A 20,097-nucleotide genomic window follows, 5' to 3' on the forward strand; every position below is an offset into this window, starting at 1 on the left:
ACGTCTCTATTAATACTCTAAGTTCAAAACGCCACTGAGCAACTTCCACTGAAATTAATAGCGGGCGGCTGCAATTTGAAACTGGCCTCTGCAAAAAAAGTTAAAGCCCCCCTCCCCCTTATTTTTACTGCACACGTTATTCCGTTATTTTCTAACCATGAAAATTATTATTTCTTTTTTTCCTCTTTTTTATTGTATAAAAGTGTATATTTGTATGTCTTTAAATGTTCTGATGAATCGAAAATGGAGGACCCTCATGTAAACAAGTCTTTTTCTGGTTTTATCCTCTTTCTTAGCAGATTTTGTATTGACCTGTACTTTTCATTGAACTGTACGCATTCTATTGAATCAAACTGGTTTCAATCAGTTCCTTAAAGTAGTTTCATTATGCAATTGAATCCAGCATCTCTTTTCTCAACAAATAGCTGATCTACAAGTGAGCTTGTAGATAGGCTATTTTCTCAAAGATTTTGGTATACCAAAAAAAGCAGGAAAAGCGAAAAAGGAGTGGACCAGGTACCAGGACCAGGTACAGTGCCAAGTGGTTAAATCTAAGTGGATGCTGCGGACAAAAAAATGACCTTGAGATTAGGAACACGCCTCAATTTGTTTACTCATGCACGTTATGAGCAGAACAGAGGGTCTCCAGTGTCTCCGCTGCACCAAGGTTAGCCAGAAAAACCCCCTTAGAACAACTCACTGATTGGGTTGACAGTGATGTATTAAAATGGGTCATCCTGTAATTGCTCTTTCCTGTGGCTACTGCCTGGGCTGGGATTGCATAACGATGATAAAAGCTGTGGAACCTGGCTTCTCCCAGATAAAAGCTGCCATGCGGCACCCTGCGCATTCTCTAAATGCTTCATCAGAGGGGCCTTCTGTAAGAAGTGATTACTGTAGACCTCAACGCTAATGCTCCTTAGGGAGCCCAACGGTAGCCCTGTGATTCATCACACAGATAGTGTTAGGACCTCTGACAAAGTCTGAGATGCATGAACGATCAAGGCTGCTATATTAGTGCGCCATGATAAACCAAGCATTGCATTACTCCTCCGATGGCTGACCGAGATATTCCGAGACGAAAAGAAAGGTCCGTTATTGTGAATGGACTCGCTGAACTTTTTTTTTTTTTTTTTTTTCTGCCAAAATGTCCAGCGAGGCCTGGGTAAGACATAATGAATAGCTCCCATTAGTGACACAAAGGCCAAGTGAAATTCCTTTTAAAGGGACTTCTGAGGCCAGGTCCTGGGTTCATAAGACACATTGCATCACCATATGACTAAATCAGATGCTATGAGTGACAAATATGGCCCTGCAGTCGAGAGTGACACAATAGACGCTCAGTCCTTCCCCCGGGACTGGCTGGCAGCGGAGAAAGACAGACACTTGGAAAACAATGTGGGTGCTGTCCAAAAATGTTGTTTGTCTCATCTTGCACCGGGTAGCGTGCCATGTTGTATTCACATAGCCAATTGACTTTATGATGAACTTATGAAATTAACTGGACTCAGACCGGCCTCTCTTCGACTTAGCTGTTATGGGTTTCCTATGTACGTCCTCCAAAGAGGAACCCGATAAGAATGAGTTGCATGATGTAATGCCATTGCCAAATAAACATGTGGTGGAATGCGACTGGAATGAAGAGAGAAGCTCTCAATGGAAGATGCCTGCATGTCACCGCATGCAAGTGGCATTATGGATGTTGAAACTTGTCATGAGGCATGAATGTGGAATCCCATTGCACAAGCAAGACAGGATGTACAAATCTATCTTAAATTTATAATACAAACAATAAACTTAACTTAACAAATTGTTTAACTTAAGTTTTATAATACACATATTGCATATTTGCATTAGATTACACAAACATGCCAATTATGAAAATGTTTAATGGCATAGGACAGAATGAATACACACTTAGCTTTTCTAGGAGCGTGAGTTGGCTCTATACTCTTGGACCCCTATTGTGAGCTCTGCTATTTTTGGCTAATGTTTGCCCCAGAATATGCTGGGGTTGGTTAAAGGTTATTGCAGCGATTCTGTGTATGATGTGCAATTTTTGTTGTACTTCATCATAACTGATCTGACAAACATGCCTCAAGAAAAATAAATACAAAAATAAACATAATTATGTGGACCACTTGACTTTATTTAAACAGAATGCCATGTTTCCCCAATTTCTGTGGAAAACTTAATTTCAAGGTATAAGAAAAGGATGTTTAAAATGGAAAATGTTTAATCACTGTAATTGAGGGTTGTAGGCAATAGTGGCATCATGTCATAATGTTGCATTAGAATTAAATGTTTCCCAAAAAAGCAAAAAGAGGAAACTGGTGTTGCGGCCAACGGCTCACATGCGCGCTCTGTGGTGAAACATGGAACCTTTTACACACAACACTCAGCTCGAGCTCCAGCACTGAAAGACAGCGGATCGCAGGCAGGCCAGCGCGTATATATACAGTTCTAAAAATAGCCGTCCAATGAACGCGAGCCGAGCCGTGAGTTGAACGCACCAATTAAAAAAGAGACACGGGGAAATTGTATCAACGGGCGCGCGCGATTGGTCGAGTGTGATATCATATGCGCTCCGGCGCGCTGGTGGAATCCGATTGGTGGACACCGTGTGAGCGTAGTCGCGCCGGGGGAGGGTTGCCTGCGAGGTTTGAATAGGGAAGTTTGCAGAGCGCACGACTCTCCTCACCATCCAGTCCACTGCCTGTGTTTGCAAACACACACACACACTTGAACGCAAGCACGGATCGTCCGATCAACAATTCAACGGAGTCTTATTTTATTATTCTTTTTTTTGTTGCATCGAAGCCGCATGCAAGTATACGCACGACAACAAGGATACTTGACAGCACCACTTCCCCCCTCCCTGCGCGTCGCTCTGAAGAGATATTTCTCTTTAAAAAGTGCAGCTGATTGAAGGCTTTTTCTACCACTTTGGAAAATGGATGTGCTACCCATGTGCAGCATCTTTCAAGAACTTCAAATAGTTCACGACACGGGCTATTTTTCAGCCTTACCGTCTCTGGAGGAGTACTGGCAGCAGGTGAATATATCAGTCCATTTTAAAGTTATGAATGACCTTTTTTTTCTTTCGTCGCCACTGATGTTTACGCGCGTATTATAGGAGGAAATGTGTATTTACCACTTGAATACCAGCACCGACAGCAAAAAAAATAATAACAAAAAAGGCAGATCAGACGCTTGTAGATCGGCTATTTTTGGCGAAGAGATTTGGTGTAGAACCAAGGGGAAAAAATTGGGCCAAGTACAGCGACAACTCTCAGGTCCTGTCTGTCTACTCTAGAGGGTTTAATTGGATGATGGCGTTTATTGCACATTATGTCATTCTCGAATAGTAAAACCAGAATACGCATGATGAGGCACACGTGCACGTTTGATAAATGTGCTAGACCCATATTATCATCTGACTTACTTTGTGGTGCGGAGTTCGTTCGGTGTGTGAAGTTGACAAGCATGTGTGGGCACAGTGACAGTGTGGTTTGACAGCTCCAGCATTGGCTCTGCTCTGCTCTCTGTCTGGGGAAGATGCATGGACTGGAGGAACTCGCAGGGTTCAGCTAGCAGCAGTCTGCTGTATTTTGAGCATGAGTTATTTAACCAGGTGTTTTCGATGCCTGGCTGGCAGGGTTCGCATTTAAGCTCAGCTCTGCGAGGATAGAGAGACCTACACATAGTCAGAGAGAGAGGCGATCCGTCACCTCGTATTCGGTCCGGAATGTTGTGGGGAGATAAGAGCGACAGGAACTCGCGTCAATCAGCGGATGTGCAGACTAGCTACTACTCATTCAAATGAGAATACAGACAGACAGACAGTCAGACTGTGTGTGTGTGTGTGTGTGTGTGTGTGTGTGTGTGTGTGTGTGTGTGTGTGTGTGTGTGTGTGTGTGTGTGTGTGTGTGTGTGTGTGTGTGTGTGTGTGTGTACGTACTGCAGAAAGATCATGTGTAACATGAGATAGATTACGTGATTGTAATCGATCCCATTTTACCTTCAGGGCATTTGATGATTTTTGGCACAGAGCCCTTAACTTGAGCTGTTGTCTGATCATATTGTTTCCAAAGCAGAAAGATGTTGTGGTTAGGGAGCCCTTCTGTAGCAGTGTTTCATGTTCATATACGTCTTACTCAAACTGAAATGCTTTAAATAGTACGCTTTTTCTCATTGCTGGTTTATTTCAATTGTTACCCATATCCAAATGTTATTCTGCTTGGAAGGAAGCACGTTCATTTGCACCACGTGAGTTATCCTGTCCTGGGATTTGAACAGGATAGATAGACAATATGATGGAATCAAATGTCAGAGATGGCCAATTCCAGCTCGCATGAGTAGGTACCAGTGCAGCTGGAAAACATTGTGTAAGAGAGCGTTGCAGTATGCCTAGAGCCATGTCAGCTCTGCTCCCACTGTGCCATATGCACCTCATAATGAATGGCCTTGCTCGCCGAGTCCCACAGCTTTGAGTCACACTTAAACCAGTGTGTCTCCACTAAGAGCATTGGCCTGACACTTAGGAAGGATGTGATTGCATGTCAGCAGCCAGGCCCCCTGCACGAGGACAAGGCGCTGAGCAGCTCATGTTAAGAGGGGAAGTTGGGGCAGCTTCCTTAAAAGGGCTCTAAATTCGTCCAGTGAGTCACTCGACCGCTGAAACGAGAATGCACATTAAAATGCTTCCTTTGCACTTGGGTGCAGAAAGTGGTCAGAGTTTAGGGGCTGACAGCTCAGCTCAAATGGACTCACCGCTCATTCCACAATGAAGGCCCATGTGGAGCTGCTGATAACATGACACGTTGTTTGTGAGATGAACACTTGCTGTGCTGAAGCTTACATGCCTCTTGTGCCAGTGGGAAGTTGACTTGATCCTGGCGTAGCTCTCTAGCAGTCTACCGATTACACACTTCCGAGATGCTTTTTTTTTGTATCTTCTACTGTGTGGTACACTGTAGGATATAATATACTTGTGTAGTACACAGGAACAACTTAACATGGACCCATCATTTGTCCATTTTCAACAATTCATAAGTTCTTGCACAACACTGATGTTTGTACTGTGTGTGTTTAGACAGGCAGAAATATGTGGTGTCCATTTGTCCAAGCAGTCCTCCTATTAATTGTGCAGAAGTTGTCAGCGAAGTTCCTGTTTGTATCTGCGATAAACATTTTGTCCACAATAGCCCACACGGCCTGAACAGTTATTTCAATGATTCTTCTCATTCATCCAAGTATGGTATATCTCTCTCTCTCTCTGTCTGTCTCTCTCTCTCTCTCTCTCTCTCTCTCTCTCTCTCTCTCTCTCTCTCTCTCTCTCTCTCTCTAACCCCCCCCCCCCCCTTCATTCTCCAGATAAAAAAATAAGCTCTATTGTATTCATGTGTATGCTGATAGCATTTTCTCATTTCTCTGCACTCATCCAGACATGCTTGGAGCTGGAGCGATATCTACAGAGTGAGCCTTACGTCTCCACAGCCGAACTAGTAACGTTCGACAACCCGGAGCACCTCTGGAGCAAGCTGATCTTGGCCTGCGGGGACAAAGCCAAGGCAGAGTCTGACCCAAAGATCCCCATCATAGCCCATGAGGAGGACAATCAGGACAGCCACATTTTGGACACAAACAGTGTGAATTCGGATGCCAGCAGTGAGGCTTCAGACAGTTCCGAGGAGCTCTCGCCCACACACAGCTTTACCCACAACCCTCTGGGCTCTGTCCTGGTCGGCTCTGGACCTTTTAGCCCCTCCATCATTAGCACTCCCCCATCCTCTCCGGAGGCCAGCTCAGAGCCCAGCAGCATGATGCAGGGCTGGAGCGCCGGCGTGCACGCCGAGTTGCACTTGCCGGTCAAAATCAGGACCGGTGGGATCGGGAAAAGTTCGGAAAAGACGGGACTTGTCTGCGGGGACACGTCGCCGGACGGCAGGAGGAGAGTACACAGGTGTCACTTCAACGGCTGTCGCAAGGTTTACACGAAGAGCTCCCACCTCAAAGCACATCAGCGCACTCACACAGGTGAGCTAACGAAACACTGCAAACAGCCAGCCAGGGTCCTCTCTGTGAAAGCAGGGATTGTTGACACATCTTCACTTGCAGCATAATGACGGAAAAAAAAGGCTATTCTTTGTGGCCCCTTGCAGAACTAGTTCATCTTGATTCAGTGTTACAGAACATGAAACCGTACGCGCACACACACACACACACACACGTTATTCTCCAAAGAACCTTATAATTGTACGTTTAAAAAAAAAGTAGTGCAAAAGTAGTGCATAATGACGAAAAAAAAGGCTATTCTTTGTGGCCCCTTGCAGAACTAGTTCATCTTGATTCAGTGTTAAAGAACATGAAACCGTACACACACACACACACACGTTATTCTCCAAAGAACCTTATAATTGTACGTTTAAAAAAACGTAAAGTAGTGCAATTATTTTTGTCTTTCCACCCTAATGGCATTGTCCGGCCAATGTGTGTAATGTAATTAAAGGTCCACATTGCATGTCCTCAGCCAGAGTGCTGCGAGTATTAGCTCTGCATGGCTGGATACCTAAACTGTGACCTAATCTATCTGGAATGTGACTGACTGGGTGAGAGAGAGAGGGGGGGGGGGGTTGGCACATGGGGGATAAAAGGGACTCGGTCCCTCAAAACAGATTGAGTTTCACCATGGGAAAGGGTGATGGGCGGGGGGGCCAGGGGTGCTGAATTGGAAGGGTTTGAATGGTCATTTGACCGCGTCTTATTTTTGATTAGCAGCGTGCAATTGCACGTGTGGCTTTCTCCACGGGACCTCTCTCCCTCTCTTGACCTACAAAGTATTTTTCTTTTTTTTTTTTACATTCAGCTACAAGAGCAGTCTTTGCATTCCTGACATGTTTCGCATTACATAACGTAAGATGAGAAGTAATCCAACAGGTTCAGTGGAAACTGGGTTTTGAGTTGACTTTGTTCAGAACTATGTCTGTCTATGATTATGTCTGACCAGAGGCATTACTCATTTGAATGCATTTCAATAACGGGGACAAACAAAGACATGCACAGTGCCCCTGCATGGCTTTTAGAAGAAAATCTTCATTTCAGACCAAACTAAAGACAATTTGTTCTATGCTTGTTCTATTTTCCAGGTGAGAAACCATACAGGTGTTCATGGGAGGGCTGCGAATGGCGTTTTGCACGAAGCGACGAGTTGACCAGACACTTCAGAAAGCACACTGGGGCAAAGCCATTTAAATGCAGTCACTGTGACAGGTACGGCAAAACGAGAACATGGCCTAGATCTGATAACGCTATGTACCAGTTAGACAGATAGGATAAGGATTAAAGGCATGGGTCCTCATTGATGTGCTCTGCTTTTGTTGTTCCATTGCAACAAAGAGCATGCTTTGAAAGATCGAAAGCAATGATTGACAACGATCAGTCGGAGTTAATTTAGTCACATTTGAGTGTTTTGCATTGCTAAGTTACAAGACGAGTTGATACACACACTCACAAAATTCAGGTAATTCAAAAATGTCCCATCCCAAAGACTTGTTAACTGGATCTCAAGTTTTTACAACTCAATCTTAACGCTAATCTAACGGATGCCTGTAGTGTAGAAGCTTATCCATCTTTTTGTTTTGAATGCACGTTATTTTAGATCGCAGCACAGTAGATCTATTACCATTTGTAGACTCTAAATATCTTTTTCTTCTGTGCCCTTCATATACAGATGCTTCTCCAGGTCTGACCATCTGGCTCTTCACATGAAGAGACACATCTAGAGCTGGGCGAGCATCAAACAACCGACTGCAGCGAAGGGGAAGAAATAACGCTGTCTCCCGACCGACCGGTCTCTTGGTTGAACTGCCCCAGAGCAGAGAGGCGGGAGCGTGTTCCAGCCAAAGCATGCCATTTTGCACCATTCTCAATCCCAGTGCCTCTACGGACCTCTCTTTGGACAAAAAAAGGCGCTCTGAAGGTCATCTGCTTATTTTTGTGCAGGCGATGAAGAAGAGGACAAAATCAACGGATGGAAGAATCGATTTGAGAAGGACTTAGAGACATGAAAGAAAAAAATACAAACAAAATTACAAAAAAAAGAGATGGACACAAAAAGGAATGAATGAATTGTATGTATGGTGCATGATGTTTTGGGGGGGGTCAATCTCCCGGACAAGCAGATACACTGGTACTTTACAAACGCAAAACTGTCTGAGGTAAGCATGTGTGCACTGTGAATGTCTGTGACTGGCTGACTGCCCCCACCCCGACAACCACCCCCTCACCCGTGAGCGGAGAGACCAGAGAGGATTGAGGCAGAGAGACAGGAGCGGATGTATGTATGGATGGAGGGAGGGAGGGAGGGGGGAGGGCTGGTACCAATATTGCTGAGGACTGAATGGGTTTCTCGGGGGGAACAAATTCAGTTTTAGTTTTTTTTCGCCTCCCGGTCACGTGAGGATGGGCTTGAGAGGAAGTGCCTGTTTCTCAGGCACCCAAGACTGGGGCCTTGGGTTGGATGAGTAAAAGGGGGGGTTGGGGAAGACTTGCCCTGCCCTCCTCTTGGGAAGCGATCCAGGGCACAACACCCCCTGCCCCCCAGTCACTGTATGAGAGGAGCTTTTTTGGTGTTTTTTGGTGCAGCTACTAAATGTGCAATGTGTTATGTAGCCTGGTTTATGAATTCTTTTTTTTTTTTTTTTTTTTTTTTACAAGCTACAAAATTGATTTGTAGTAAAAATTGTATAAGCTGTGTGCTTCGAGGTATACTATAACTTCAGTATCATTAGACAGGTGTTGCATGGTTCTAGGGTTTGTACACAACTTCTCCTGTTTCCACTGTAATCAGGAGGACTGCAAATAGTTTCAATAAAAGTGCAGCTAAAAACGCAAACCGGTTAAATGTTACAATATTGTACATAAAGCCTTGACGATCTATCTTCTGTTAAACGTCATCCATCCCTCATGCTTATTTCACGTTTTGGCTGGAAATATCACCACTGCTTACAGACACAGAAGTCATTAATGGAGTTATTGGTTGTTTTCTTTCACTCATCCATTGCCTTTGAGGACAAATTTTGATTTTTGTACATTCTTTCCATTTTCTATCTGATAATGCACTGTTGACCTTAATGGTGCCTTATGCAAGTGACTTTGCCCTGTGATGGTGGTTCGCCCCGTTCGGGAGGTCACATTTGTTCTATGGGTGATTCGAAAAGCTTGTTCAAGGCTCAATTACCTATCAATTTGCACCTCTTCTGTTTTATCAACAGTTGCCCAAGCCCCCCCCCCCCCCGCCCCTTTATTTTTCTTTATTTTTTAGATTAGAGCTTAGTGTATAAAAATGTTCATGTTTTGGAAATGAGTATCTTTTTTTTATTTATTTTGTTTTAGTTAGGATACTTCCTTGAGCGGATGCACCAAATTAATTGATGTATAATAATGAATCACATTTGGTTGAGTCAGAGAGACCCTGTAAGACATAATGCTGTATGTGAAGAGCACTTAAAATCCTTGATTAAAAAAGAAAAGAAAAAACATTTACTACTGTGTAGTATGTACTGTAATCCATTAACACAACTGTACAAAGCAAAAAAACAGATTTGGATGCATGTGCACCTATTTGAGGCGAACGCAGACTTGAATACGAAGCAGCTGCTTTAGCATGAGAATTTAAGGCCCACTGTAGCCCCCTGCCATCACCATCACCCTCTGCCTCCCCCCCCCCCCAACATCTCCCACCATTCCTGCAAGCAAGACTGAAGAAAAAGCTAAAGATTTATTGTAATTAACAGGCTGCAGTTGGACAGGCCTTGCCTTGTACTGCCTCTTGGTAATGAATTGCTAAAGGCTTTGTTGGCATGGAATCTGTCACAGACTGCTGACTGTGTAGGTTGGTTATTGACCTGTCTGGGGAAGCGTTGTTCTAGCCCGAGCTGAAACAGTATTATGAAAACCGGGGGGGTTGGGGAGGGGGGGGTATGGTTGATGGCTTCTCTGGAACCAGATAAAGATCATCCATTTCAGCTGACCTGCCATCAGTGCATATACACCACTGGCAAAGCCCCCTGGCCATGTTTTTCTTCTTTTTTTTTTTTACCCTAAAAACTGCATTTGCTTATGGGTATTTGTTGCGAGTATATTCGGGGTCATTGGAAAGGGTAGATATCAAAATGATGAGGGATTATCTCTACTAAACTAGAAATTTGACCCGATGAGCAGAAATCAGCCTGCTCAACGTCGAGGTCCTGCTGCAGTGGAGGGAGTCTGAGGTTGCAGCAAGTTAAGAGTGTAGCATGCTCCGACACATGGATTTGGATGGATGAGTACAAACTTGCCGTGGGCTAAGGTTTATTTGTTTTATGTTTTTTTTTCTTTTTTCTTTTTCCTGTGGGATAAGAGAGGAGCTCCCAAATGGCAGCCTGATACTGTTCAGGTGGTAATTGAGCCTTGATTCTACTCCATGTTTGCTTGCATCTTAAACCGATTCCATCACTTCTCTATCTCGCTCCTTCTTCCATTTCTCTTCCTATTCCTTCCCCTGAAATGTTACGTGTATCTTTTACACACACACACACACACACACACATACATACGCGCACACACACACACACACATGAAACACAGCTCTTTGTTCTCAACAGAAATGTTTGTATAAGAAACAAAAAGAAAAAAACACTTTTGTAAAATTGTTATGTTTATGCTTTATGAAATTTTTATTTGAAATTGTTTTGCAAAATTGTTATATTTCTGTATGAATGTATTTTTTATTGGAATAATAAGAAATTCTTATCAGACTTGCCGCTTTCCCTCGTCTTAATTTGTTGATTCTCCATTACGTTCAAGGGTATGCTTTTGGGGTCTGTGTAAGATTTAACACTAGTAGGGGTGCAACTGTTAATGAAACTAACCAATTTAATCGATTCTAATTGAATAGAAATATTATTAATATTTGATAACACTTTGTTGGGTGTGTTTCTATAAGCTCTCAATGCTTATCGTGGCTTGCAGATTGCACTATAAGTATAAAACAGGGCTAAAGAGGTTAATCGATTTGTTGATCTACATACAACATTCTTGATTATTCGATAAATCCAAAAAGGTAATCAGAAGAATCGCTAAGAAAGTAATCAATAGTTGCAGCCGTATTCTGTTAGTGCAGTCCTGTTACACACCATTACATTCAAGGATGCTTATGCTCTTTAGGAGTCTGGGTAGAATGTAGCTATATTTAATAGTTTTAACACACACACACACACACACACACACACACACACACACACACACACACACACACACGGTGAAGTGTGTGTCAGAGCTTGAAGGGTACATTTCCGGCGCTTAAAATCACATCATGAATGAGTATCGCAGTAGTACTTCAATAAGCACAGCCAGGGGCCTCATTGTACATTGTAGATCAAACTTCTTGAGCCATGACTTTAGGAAATGATACAAGGGGGATTAATTCATAGCTACTTCCTTACACATTTGTCATTCAGTTAGATTTCACTGTACCTGTTCCTATAGCAGCTCTGTCAGCCTGTCAGGGTGTTTACAACCCTCCCCTTCCTGACTTGTAAATGTCAGTGTGAAAATAACTCCAAAAACAGCAAATTATATCTTTGGGAACTATGAACAGTACACTTAAGTAGCACTAGCTCTTGACTAGGTTTCTGTGCCGGATAGTTTAGCTCTTCTCCCCTCAAATTTAAAGCTAAGACATTGCAGTGGTTTCATTTATAGCAGCGACTGACTGCTATAATGGCTTAAAGCAAGCTAGCTAGCTCTCATCAAAGCAGTATAAATAATTTATCTCCATCTCTTACAGCCCATGGCATTTAATTAGAGAGCGCTTTTATACATTTGTTAGATAATTAACTCTACTTGACACAAATAATGGTACAAAACAGCAATGGATAAACCAAAAGAGCACGATTTATGTTACAACCAACAAGAAAATAATGATGGGGGAAGGGGGAAAAGATAATAAAATACAAATACAAAGAGTTGATCTGTCTCCCCCCCTGCTCCCTTACTTCTGCTTACTGTATGGTTATGAGCTAGAAGGAGCAGGCAACGTCTAACTTCTTCTGATTTGTAGTTGGTTTCAGTTTAAATGAAGCTTTGCCCTCGGTAGTTAATTAAGCTCAGTTTGGAGAACCTCCCAGCCCTGGAATGACAAAGAATGTTATTGCCTCCACATATTGCAGCCCCTTGATCTCAAGCTACCAACTCACTTGATATATATCAGCCCCACAAACAAATTATTGCGTTGCATAATTTGTGGTTTAGGTGCAACACGACCTGCAGGGAGGGAAGCAATGGTACTTCCACACAAAGTACACAGTAAATTCCAGACAGTTCATCTGTAACTCAGAAAGTTCTGTGTAGTATTTCGTGAGGCCCTCCCTGCACAGAAAGATTAACGCTGCAGATAAAAGTAATGAATATCTAAACTTCCCATGATCGGGCCTGGAAACATGTCACTTAATGTAATATCTGCATAAATTGTAAAACCCTGCATAATTCTCAATAAAGTATATATAAAAAGTGAAATGGAGATGCTTGGAGAGAATAATCCCAGATCACATTCTTCATCCAGGGGTCATACATTTGTCTTGTCTTTATGAGGAAATGCAGCACACAAAGCAAATTCTCTCCCATTTAACTGTGACTCACATCCTCTTGATAGCGTTGGAACATCCTCTGGTTGAGTGAACTATAATGGACATATAATGTTTCTTCCCCTAAAAGCCATTGTGAGTTTTGTTTGATGTATGGAGAGTGTGCGTCATTCGCATCATTTCCCACGTTGCTCTCCTAACCTGGTCTAAAGCCCAAAGGATTACCAGCAGCCAATACATCACCTTCACCTGTCACACTGCTCTTATCTTAATGTGCTGAGCATATATACACTGAAGATCTGGGTTTGTGTCCAATCACATCATTACAATGTGTACTAGCGATACGATTTTGACACTGTGGGGACGCATTATAAACTACTTGATATCTCATATACTACACTCATATCACAGCACAACTCATCCCTCGGATGACGAGACAGAGGGACATTCATTCGTGTAAATGTTCAATTTACTGATACCTTTATCTGCAGGTGGAATATCAGGCTGGTATTTAGCACCGGAGGACAATAGATGGAAGTTATTCAACCATTTCAAGGCTGCGTTAGCAGCTGTCTTACACCGTGTTTAGTGTCATCAATGAATCTCAATGAATGTCACTGTCTATCACCTGGTAATTACAATGGAACGGCTACTTTCGCTTTCACACAGAAATTGTGGCCGGTAGGGAAGCATTATTCAAAATTGCCTCTAAATAACAGACTACTCCCAGGAGAGATTACCTTACCAGAATATCATAATGTGCAATGCAAAAATGGACTGTGGTGAAGAAAACTAAGGCCTACATACTTTGTCGTATGACGAAATAGCAGATTGACAAGCTCATAGCGCATCACAGCCGCGCATTGTGATGCTATGCGTTGTGATGCTATGCGTTGTGATGCTATGCGCTGTGAGCTTATCGAGCTTGTACAGTAGATCGATCTGATAGTGTCACTATAAAAATTTGGAAAATAATTTTCACCTTTAATGACATAAAAACAGGGACGCCAGGTTGAAAGTGGTTAAATAAGGGGTAATTTTAAAGAGAAAAGAGGGTTATCAGGCTTCCTGCCTGCTTCATTCAGCCGGTCAGACTGCAAGTCATCACATATGCAGACTACTCTGAAAGACCCGGCGTCAGGGCTTTCTCTCTCTCTTTCTATTGTGCTTTCCCTCTTACTGTTAATAGTGTCTATTAGGACTGGGCTGTAGGGGAAATAGAGCTGAAACCAGAGGTCATGGACCCTCTATTATGCTCTTAGATTGTCAGTGCCTCAGCCGTCACGTTCACTGCTAGTTCGCTAACACCACCACCACCACCATCGTCTTCTTCTTCCTCATTAGTGTGCTCTTCAATGCTGTCCTCATCACTGGCCTCGTTATCGTCATCGGCAATTTCGTCCTGCGATCTGCGCCGCGCCATCAGGCTTCGCTTCGCTGTCCAATCCCAACGTTTACCCCTACTTCAAATCCCCATTAAATAACACATATTTGCTTAAATGAATCCCCACGGTAAATTGGATTCCTCACCTAATTACTGTGTAGCAATTAGCACCGTAAAGCAAAGCGAGAGAGAGAGAGGATCTAAGAACTCTTCACACAACGAAGGACGCAGACAGATAAGATGTTGTGCGGGTGCTTTTAGTTTTGTCATTTTCCTTTCTTCTTCTTTCCATCCCTGCGTGTGTTACGAAAGACACGGCAGCTCTGCTCCTCTCCCTTTTAACGCAGATTAATTTCAGTCACGACAGAAACTATAAAGGCATCACGATTTGTTTGAAAATTGAGACGCCGGCCTTCATAGAGCACGTGCGAGAGAGAGAGGATTTGCGGGAGTGACAGTTTGTCTGTGTGCGTCTGTGCGTGTGTGTGTGTCTGTGTGTGTGTCTGTGTGCGTGCGTGCGTGCGTGCGTGCGTGCGTGTGTGTGTCGGAGGGGGTCGTACCAGAAGAGTCCCCGCCCGGGTGATGTCACCCAGTGTGACCCCGTCGCTAAACTCAGGGTGAAACAGCGAACACGTCTGGTCTTATGGAAAGCACAGCGGGTTAGGGTGACTGGGTGACGTGACGTGACTTCACCACAGCTCATCATGACTAGGGGAGAGACGAGCATGAGGGCAGAGAGAGGCTCGTTTCTAATCACTTCCTGGAATCCTATTTACATTTATACCACTGTGGTACCAGCGTGGCGTTCATCAGGGATGGTACGATATGAGAATTACACGCTACAATGATTGTGGCAAAAATAACCAAAATATGCTTAAAACATTTTCTATCACGATAGACAGTAATAGCGATTATCGTCCCATCCCTATAGTGTTCACATCCACTTAATGAAAATGATGGACAAGTTCATGTGAATTTGTTTTAAAACATGACGCATGGACAATGTGTGTGGTTAGCAGTATGTAAAACCTGAGATCCAGTGAACAAGATGGAAAAAATAATGATGCGTGCAACACCTAAGCAACCTAAGATATTTAACCAATTATGAAAATAACTATAATCAATCACTCAATAAAAAAATCAATTGATAATCAATCGGTCTGTTTGGCTTGAAACGCGACACGTTTTTAGCTTGTAGATTTGCTATTTTCACAGTTTGTGCAGTTGTGTGACGACGTATAAAATAATGCGTAAGTGGTGAGTGATTATTTGATTAATCGAAAAGTTAATCAATATAATTGTGTGTGTGTGTGTGTGTGTGTGTGTGTGTGTGTGTCTGTCTGTCTGTCTGTCTGTCTGTCTGTCTGTCTGTCTGTCTGTCTGTCTGTCTGTCTGTCTGTCTGTCTGTCTGTCTGTCTGTCTGTCTGTCTGTCTGTCTGTCTGTCTGTCTGTGACTATACGTTTTGTGTGGAATGTGTACACAGTGTGTGTGTGTGTGTGTGTGCGCGCACTTCACAGGCACACGTGCCTGTCTGAGACAGAAAGGCAGAGACGGAGGGGTTCTGGGTTGGTGCACATGCAGTACTCAGCTCAAGGTAAATGAGTCCATTTTGAATACAAATCCAGGTCAGTGCGGGTCAGGATCATAATTGTCCCCATAATTAGATTCCCTCTCCCAGTCTCTGGCTTGTGTCATCTCTGACTGAAACACAGCGGCACTGGACCCAGGAGGACGCTCTGAAAATACAGCCTAGCCTTCTGGGGCCGCAGGTCAAACGGTCAAGAAGAGGCGTATGTACACATTCCCACATAATGGTCCCTGGTGTGATGATGTTTGTGTCCCTGACCTCAATGCCTGCTCCCATTAATGTGTTCTTGGTCGGTCACTCCTTTTTCACAGCTGCAGACACAATGCATCGCTGTTTGTTTGTATACAATACCGGTCTCTGTTGTTATGAAAGTGTCATTCTAAACAACCTGTTGTATGTCACCTTATGTCGCCGGTTCGGAGAGAGTGGCGGCGTTCGATGACACGGAAAGAACCCTTCGCCTTTAAATGCGCATTCGGTGTTCTCTCTGGCTCGCTTGGCTTCTCCTCGATCTCACCTAATCAGAAGGAGAGGCGCGGATTTAATACAAGCCACATCCAGGCCAAGTGTCAAGCTTTCGCAGAAAATGGGGGTGTGATTTTCAATTCATAACTGTACAGACACATTAGATGGCGTCAAGGTCTGACATGCTTTGAAAAGTCCTCATCTCCCTTCTCCAGGTTAACTGTGTGCATTTGCATTAATCACCATGACAACTGCCTCCTCGCTGTGTGCTATGCCCGGCAGAGGAGAGGAGAGGAGAGGAGAGGAGAAAGACGAGGGGGAGAGAGGGGGCGGGTGGGAGGCAGAAAGAGACAGAGAGAGAGAGAGAGAGAGAGAGAGAGAGAGAGAGTCAGTGACAATCTCTTAACAAGGTGTATTTTAATTTCACACTTGGTGAATACTTTTCGTTTTGCACTTGGAATGTTATTCGTTCCGATTTGCCCAGGCGTCAATAACTGCAGCAGAGACCAAGTCACAATGCACAGGGTGAATTACTTTTCCATTCTATTGTCTGCTGATGCGTCCTTCATCTCTGCCACTGATATCAAGGAAATTAAGTGTAATACCATGTGAAAAAGGGGTAAAATATGAGACTGCACTGTTTGAAACATCGTAAAGGTCTCGGTGATTTAAGCTTGCTTTTACTGCAGCTGTTTGAGGTTCACTGATAGGCAGTAGCACAATGCCAGCCAAGACCAGTCTTAAATCATTACGGGCACATCGGGAAATTAGATTTTGTAAAGCTAATATTAAAGCATGACAGGTGTTATTAGACTATTGAGCGTTTTATTTCGACCACGAGGCAATTAACTTCTGCAGTGCTAAGATGACCGTTGATGCCTATATTTTTGTTATATTTACACTTCCCTTATTAATCTTCCTAAGGACTGAAACGTTCAGGACGGGAGCACTCATGCAGAATATTAATCTCCGTATGTCCCTAACTCTATCTCAAGAATTAATTTTAGCAATACACACTGGCATTCTTTGGTCTAGACCCTAATTAATTTGAAGTCATACTAATTAAATATTGACTGAAAGAGTGTGTAGAAAATAGCATGTGACTTCGCTAACAAGGAAGACGAAAGATATATAATATATATATTAAAAAAGATGTGTTGGCAGCAATCAGAGGCAATGGCCTGATCCTACACGCAAAACAATTTGGCACTTTGAAATTAATGTTTTGACAACATGGAGCAGCTATTAAATTAAAAACGTGTGTAACTTAGCAGCATCCATACAGCGCGTATATGCAGTGGTAATGAAATGTGTCTAAATCAAACTATCAAAAAGTACACCATAAAAAAGTACACCATATACTAGTTAATAACTATAGGTTCCCATGACTTCTTCATAGCACACACGCACACGATAGAAGATATATATATTAATATCAGCATTAGCATGTTATCCACATTCTGGAGATGAACCTGATTCCTAAAAGAAAAACCTAAAAAAAATGGATCCAATGTAGATATTGCCGTATTGTCCCGAATAAAAGACGACTCTGATTATAAGACAACCCCATTTTTCAAGACTCATTTGTGGAAAAATAACATTGAATGCCAATAGTCTAGTCCCCGATTATAGTAAGACCCTGTCTATTAGGATATTTATAATTATAGTAAGACCCTGTCTATTAGGATATTTCCATTGGGGAAAAAAAGTAGTCGTAGGCCAATAGGGTATTTAGTCACAAGCTGTTTTACTTATAAAAGCCACATGGGCACTTTTAAACTCTTTCACTTAAAACGAATAATTGCAAAAAAATAGCAGATATACACAATCTTACGACGTGTCACCTTGGCTTGCGACACGTTGTGAGCTTGTAGATCGGCTATTTCTGCTACTTTTGTGTGACATTGCAGTAAGATGAAGTAGGGCATTCATTTATGGGGGAGTAAACATATTTGAAATATGTAGATACGAGGTTTCAATTGATCAATCAAATGTATACAGTATACACGCACGCACGCACGCACGCACGCACGCACGCACGCACGCACGCACACACGCACACGCACACGCACACGCACACGCACACGCACACACACACACACACACACACACACACACACACACACGTACACACACACACACACACACACACACACACACACACACACACCCACACACACACGTTACATACTTCTCAAGGGATCGTCAAGGATAGAAATACAATCATTTACAACACATTACAACACAGAACAGGCCTTCTTTACATCCCTGTCATTCTGTTCAGCTCTGCTACACTGCTACAGTACAGTATGTGTAAACCCACTCATGGCAACAGCAGAGTATGCAAATGGCCCTCGCTACAGCCAGAGGAGACACAGCACGTACTTTCTATTTCCAGCAGACACGTTATCTGTTTCAAAGATTAATTGAGGGGCCTACTGTCAGAATAAGACATCTGTCTTCCAATTATTAAAGCCATAGCCTATTGTTTTCGTTTCACCAACTCAGCCGGCCCTGCAGGTCAAGGGGGTTGTGGGGTGAAATATTTAAATGTTGTGTGCTGTGGACAGGCCATCCTGCATGCTGATAGGGCTATAGGCAATTAACTGAAAATATATATATTGAAACCGACATTGAGATTTTTCTTCCCCTTTTTTCCCTTATATGTCAATGAATCTACATGAAAAGGTTGTAATCCATTTTTTGTTTTAATAATTGAGTACATGGATTAGACTGGTTAATCACATAACCCTATATTATACTTTGCGGTGGCGTGCAAACGCAGCAGAAATAGCCTATCTACATACAAGCTTACAAGCTATTTTACTGGTGGACGTTTTTATTGTTATAAATCAGGTCCGCTTCTAGACTTAGGCAGCCTATAGGAGATTGCCTGGGGTGCCACCTGCACCCATATATAATTCATATAGTATGCATATCGCACTGGCAGGTGTAGACAGTGGGTGAGTGCATTGCCAGTCAGTACCATTAAACAATTCCAATTTAGAAAGTAAAGAGATATGAGGAGGAAATATAGACAAAAGTATAGAGGTACAGTTGGAGGCCATCGATATTGTCCTTTTCTTTTTGCTGAGGTTTGCGTGATCTGCGCAAAAGGACAGTTAACCCATTTTGGGCGGGAACCCCTTTTGGTGTTTTAAACATGTTATAATTTAGCTATTGAAAAATAGCAGATCTACAAGCTCATAGCGCGCCACCGAGTGGCGCGCTACGAGCTTGTAGGTCTGCTATTTTTGAAAAATCGTGAAAATATTTATTTCAGAAAACTGGAGGATTTAGAAGATTTTTTTTAAATGTTGAGGTCAGGCCTAAATGGGTCAAATGATAAGGGACAATATCGGTGGCACCCAACTGTATGTTTTTGTATCATGGACATTCTTTAAAAGCATCCGTCTGTCTCAGATTTTCATGAGGAAAGAGGAGGAAGGAAGAAAGATCAAGTAGGGTAGTATGAGGCCTTGAGGATAATAAGTTATGAACTATTTTTATTTAAAAGGAACAGGGTTACAAAGGTCTCCTCCTACGCCTTCCCTGAAGTTCCCTCTCCTACTACAAAAGGAACAAGGTTTGACCACTCTCCCACACAGCACATGTTTTCCATCGATTCCAAACCTGTGGGCCGAGAAACTGGCAGAAGAACATGCCTCTCAAAACCATTCATTTGGTTCTCTCGCTCTCAGCGTTAAAGACCTGCAGTGGTGGAAAGTAACTAAGTGCATGTACTTACAGTAAGTGTACTTAAGTATACAAACAGTGCATGGCCACCATCACAAATGACCTCATTTTAACAACTGTCACACTTTCTTTTTACAAGACAATGTATACTATATGACATGTTGTCTTTGCAATTGACAACTGACCGGACTGTCACATCTCAGCGTAACCCAATCACAATTTTTTCCAGAAATAGTCAATCTGAGCGAGCTTTACATCTTCTTCTTTTGAAGCATAAAAATGCTTTTTAATAACTTTTTTAACAATCGCGTTGTGAGTTTGCAGATCTGCAATTTCT

General features: G+C 42.8%; 1 protein-coding gene across 1 annotated transcript; it reads left to right on the forward strand.

Annotated features, from left to right (window-relative positions):
* Positions 1-2,623: 2,623 nt before the first annotated feature.
* klf6a (Kruppel like factor 6a) lies at positions 2,624-10,799 on the forward strand. Its single transcript, XM_079490207.1, has 4 exons — positions 2,624-3,055; positions 5,448-6,039; positions 7,149-7,272; positions 7,733-10,799. Exons 1-4 carry the CDS (start codon positions 2,954-2,956, stop codon positions 7,782-7,784), a joined length of 870 nt encoding a protein of 289 aa, XP_079346333.1. The 5' UTR covers positions 2,624-2,953; the 3' UTR covers positions 7,785-10,799.
* Positions 10,800-20,097: the final 9,298 nt, after the last annotated feature.

Source organism: Electrona antarctica (assembly GCF_951216825.1).
Source record: "Electrona antarctica genome assembly, chromosome: 20".
In the NCBI taxonomy this organism is placed as follows: Eukaryota; Metazoa; Chordata; class Actinopteri; order Myctophiformes; family Myctophidae; genus Electrona; species Electrona antarctica.

Coding starts and splice junctions, on each gene's coding strand:
- klf6a (XM_079490207.1), top strand. CDS start 2,954: ATGGATGTGCTACCCATGTGCAGCATCTTTCAAGAACTTCAAATAGTT. Junction 3,056..5,447: donor TGGAGGAGTACTGGCAGCAG/GTGAATATATCA, acceptor GCACTCATCCAG/ACATGCTTGGAGCTGGAGCG. Junction 6,040..7,148: donor ACATCAGCGCACTCACACAG/GTGAGCTAACGA, acceptor TCTATTTTCCAG/GTGAGAAACCATACAGGTGT.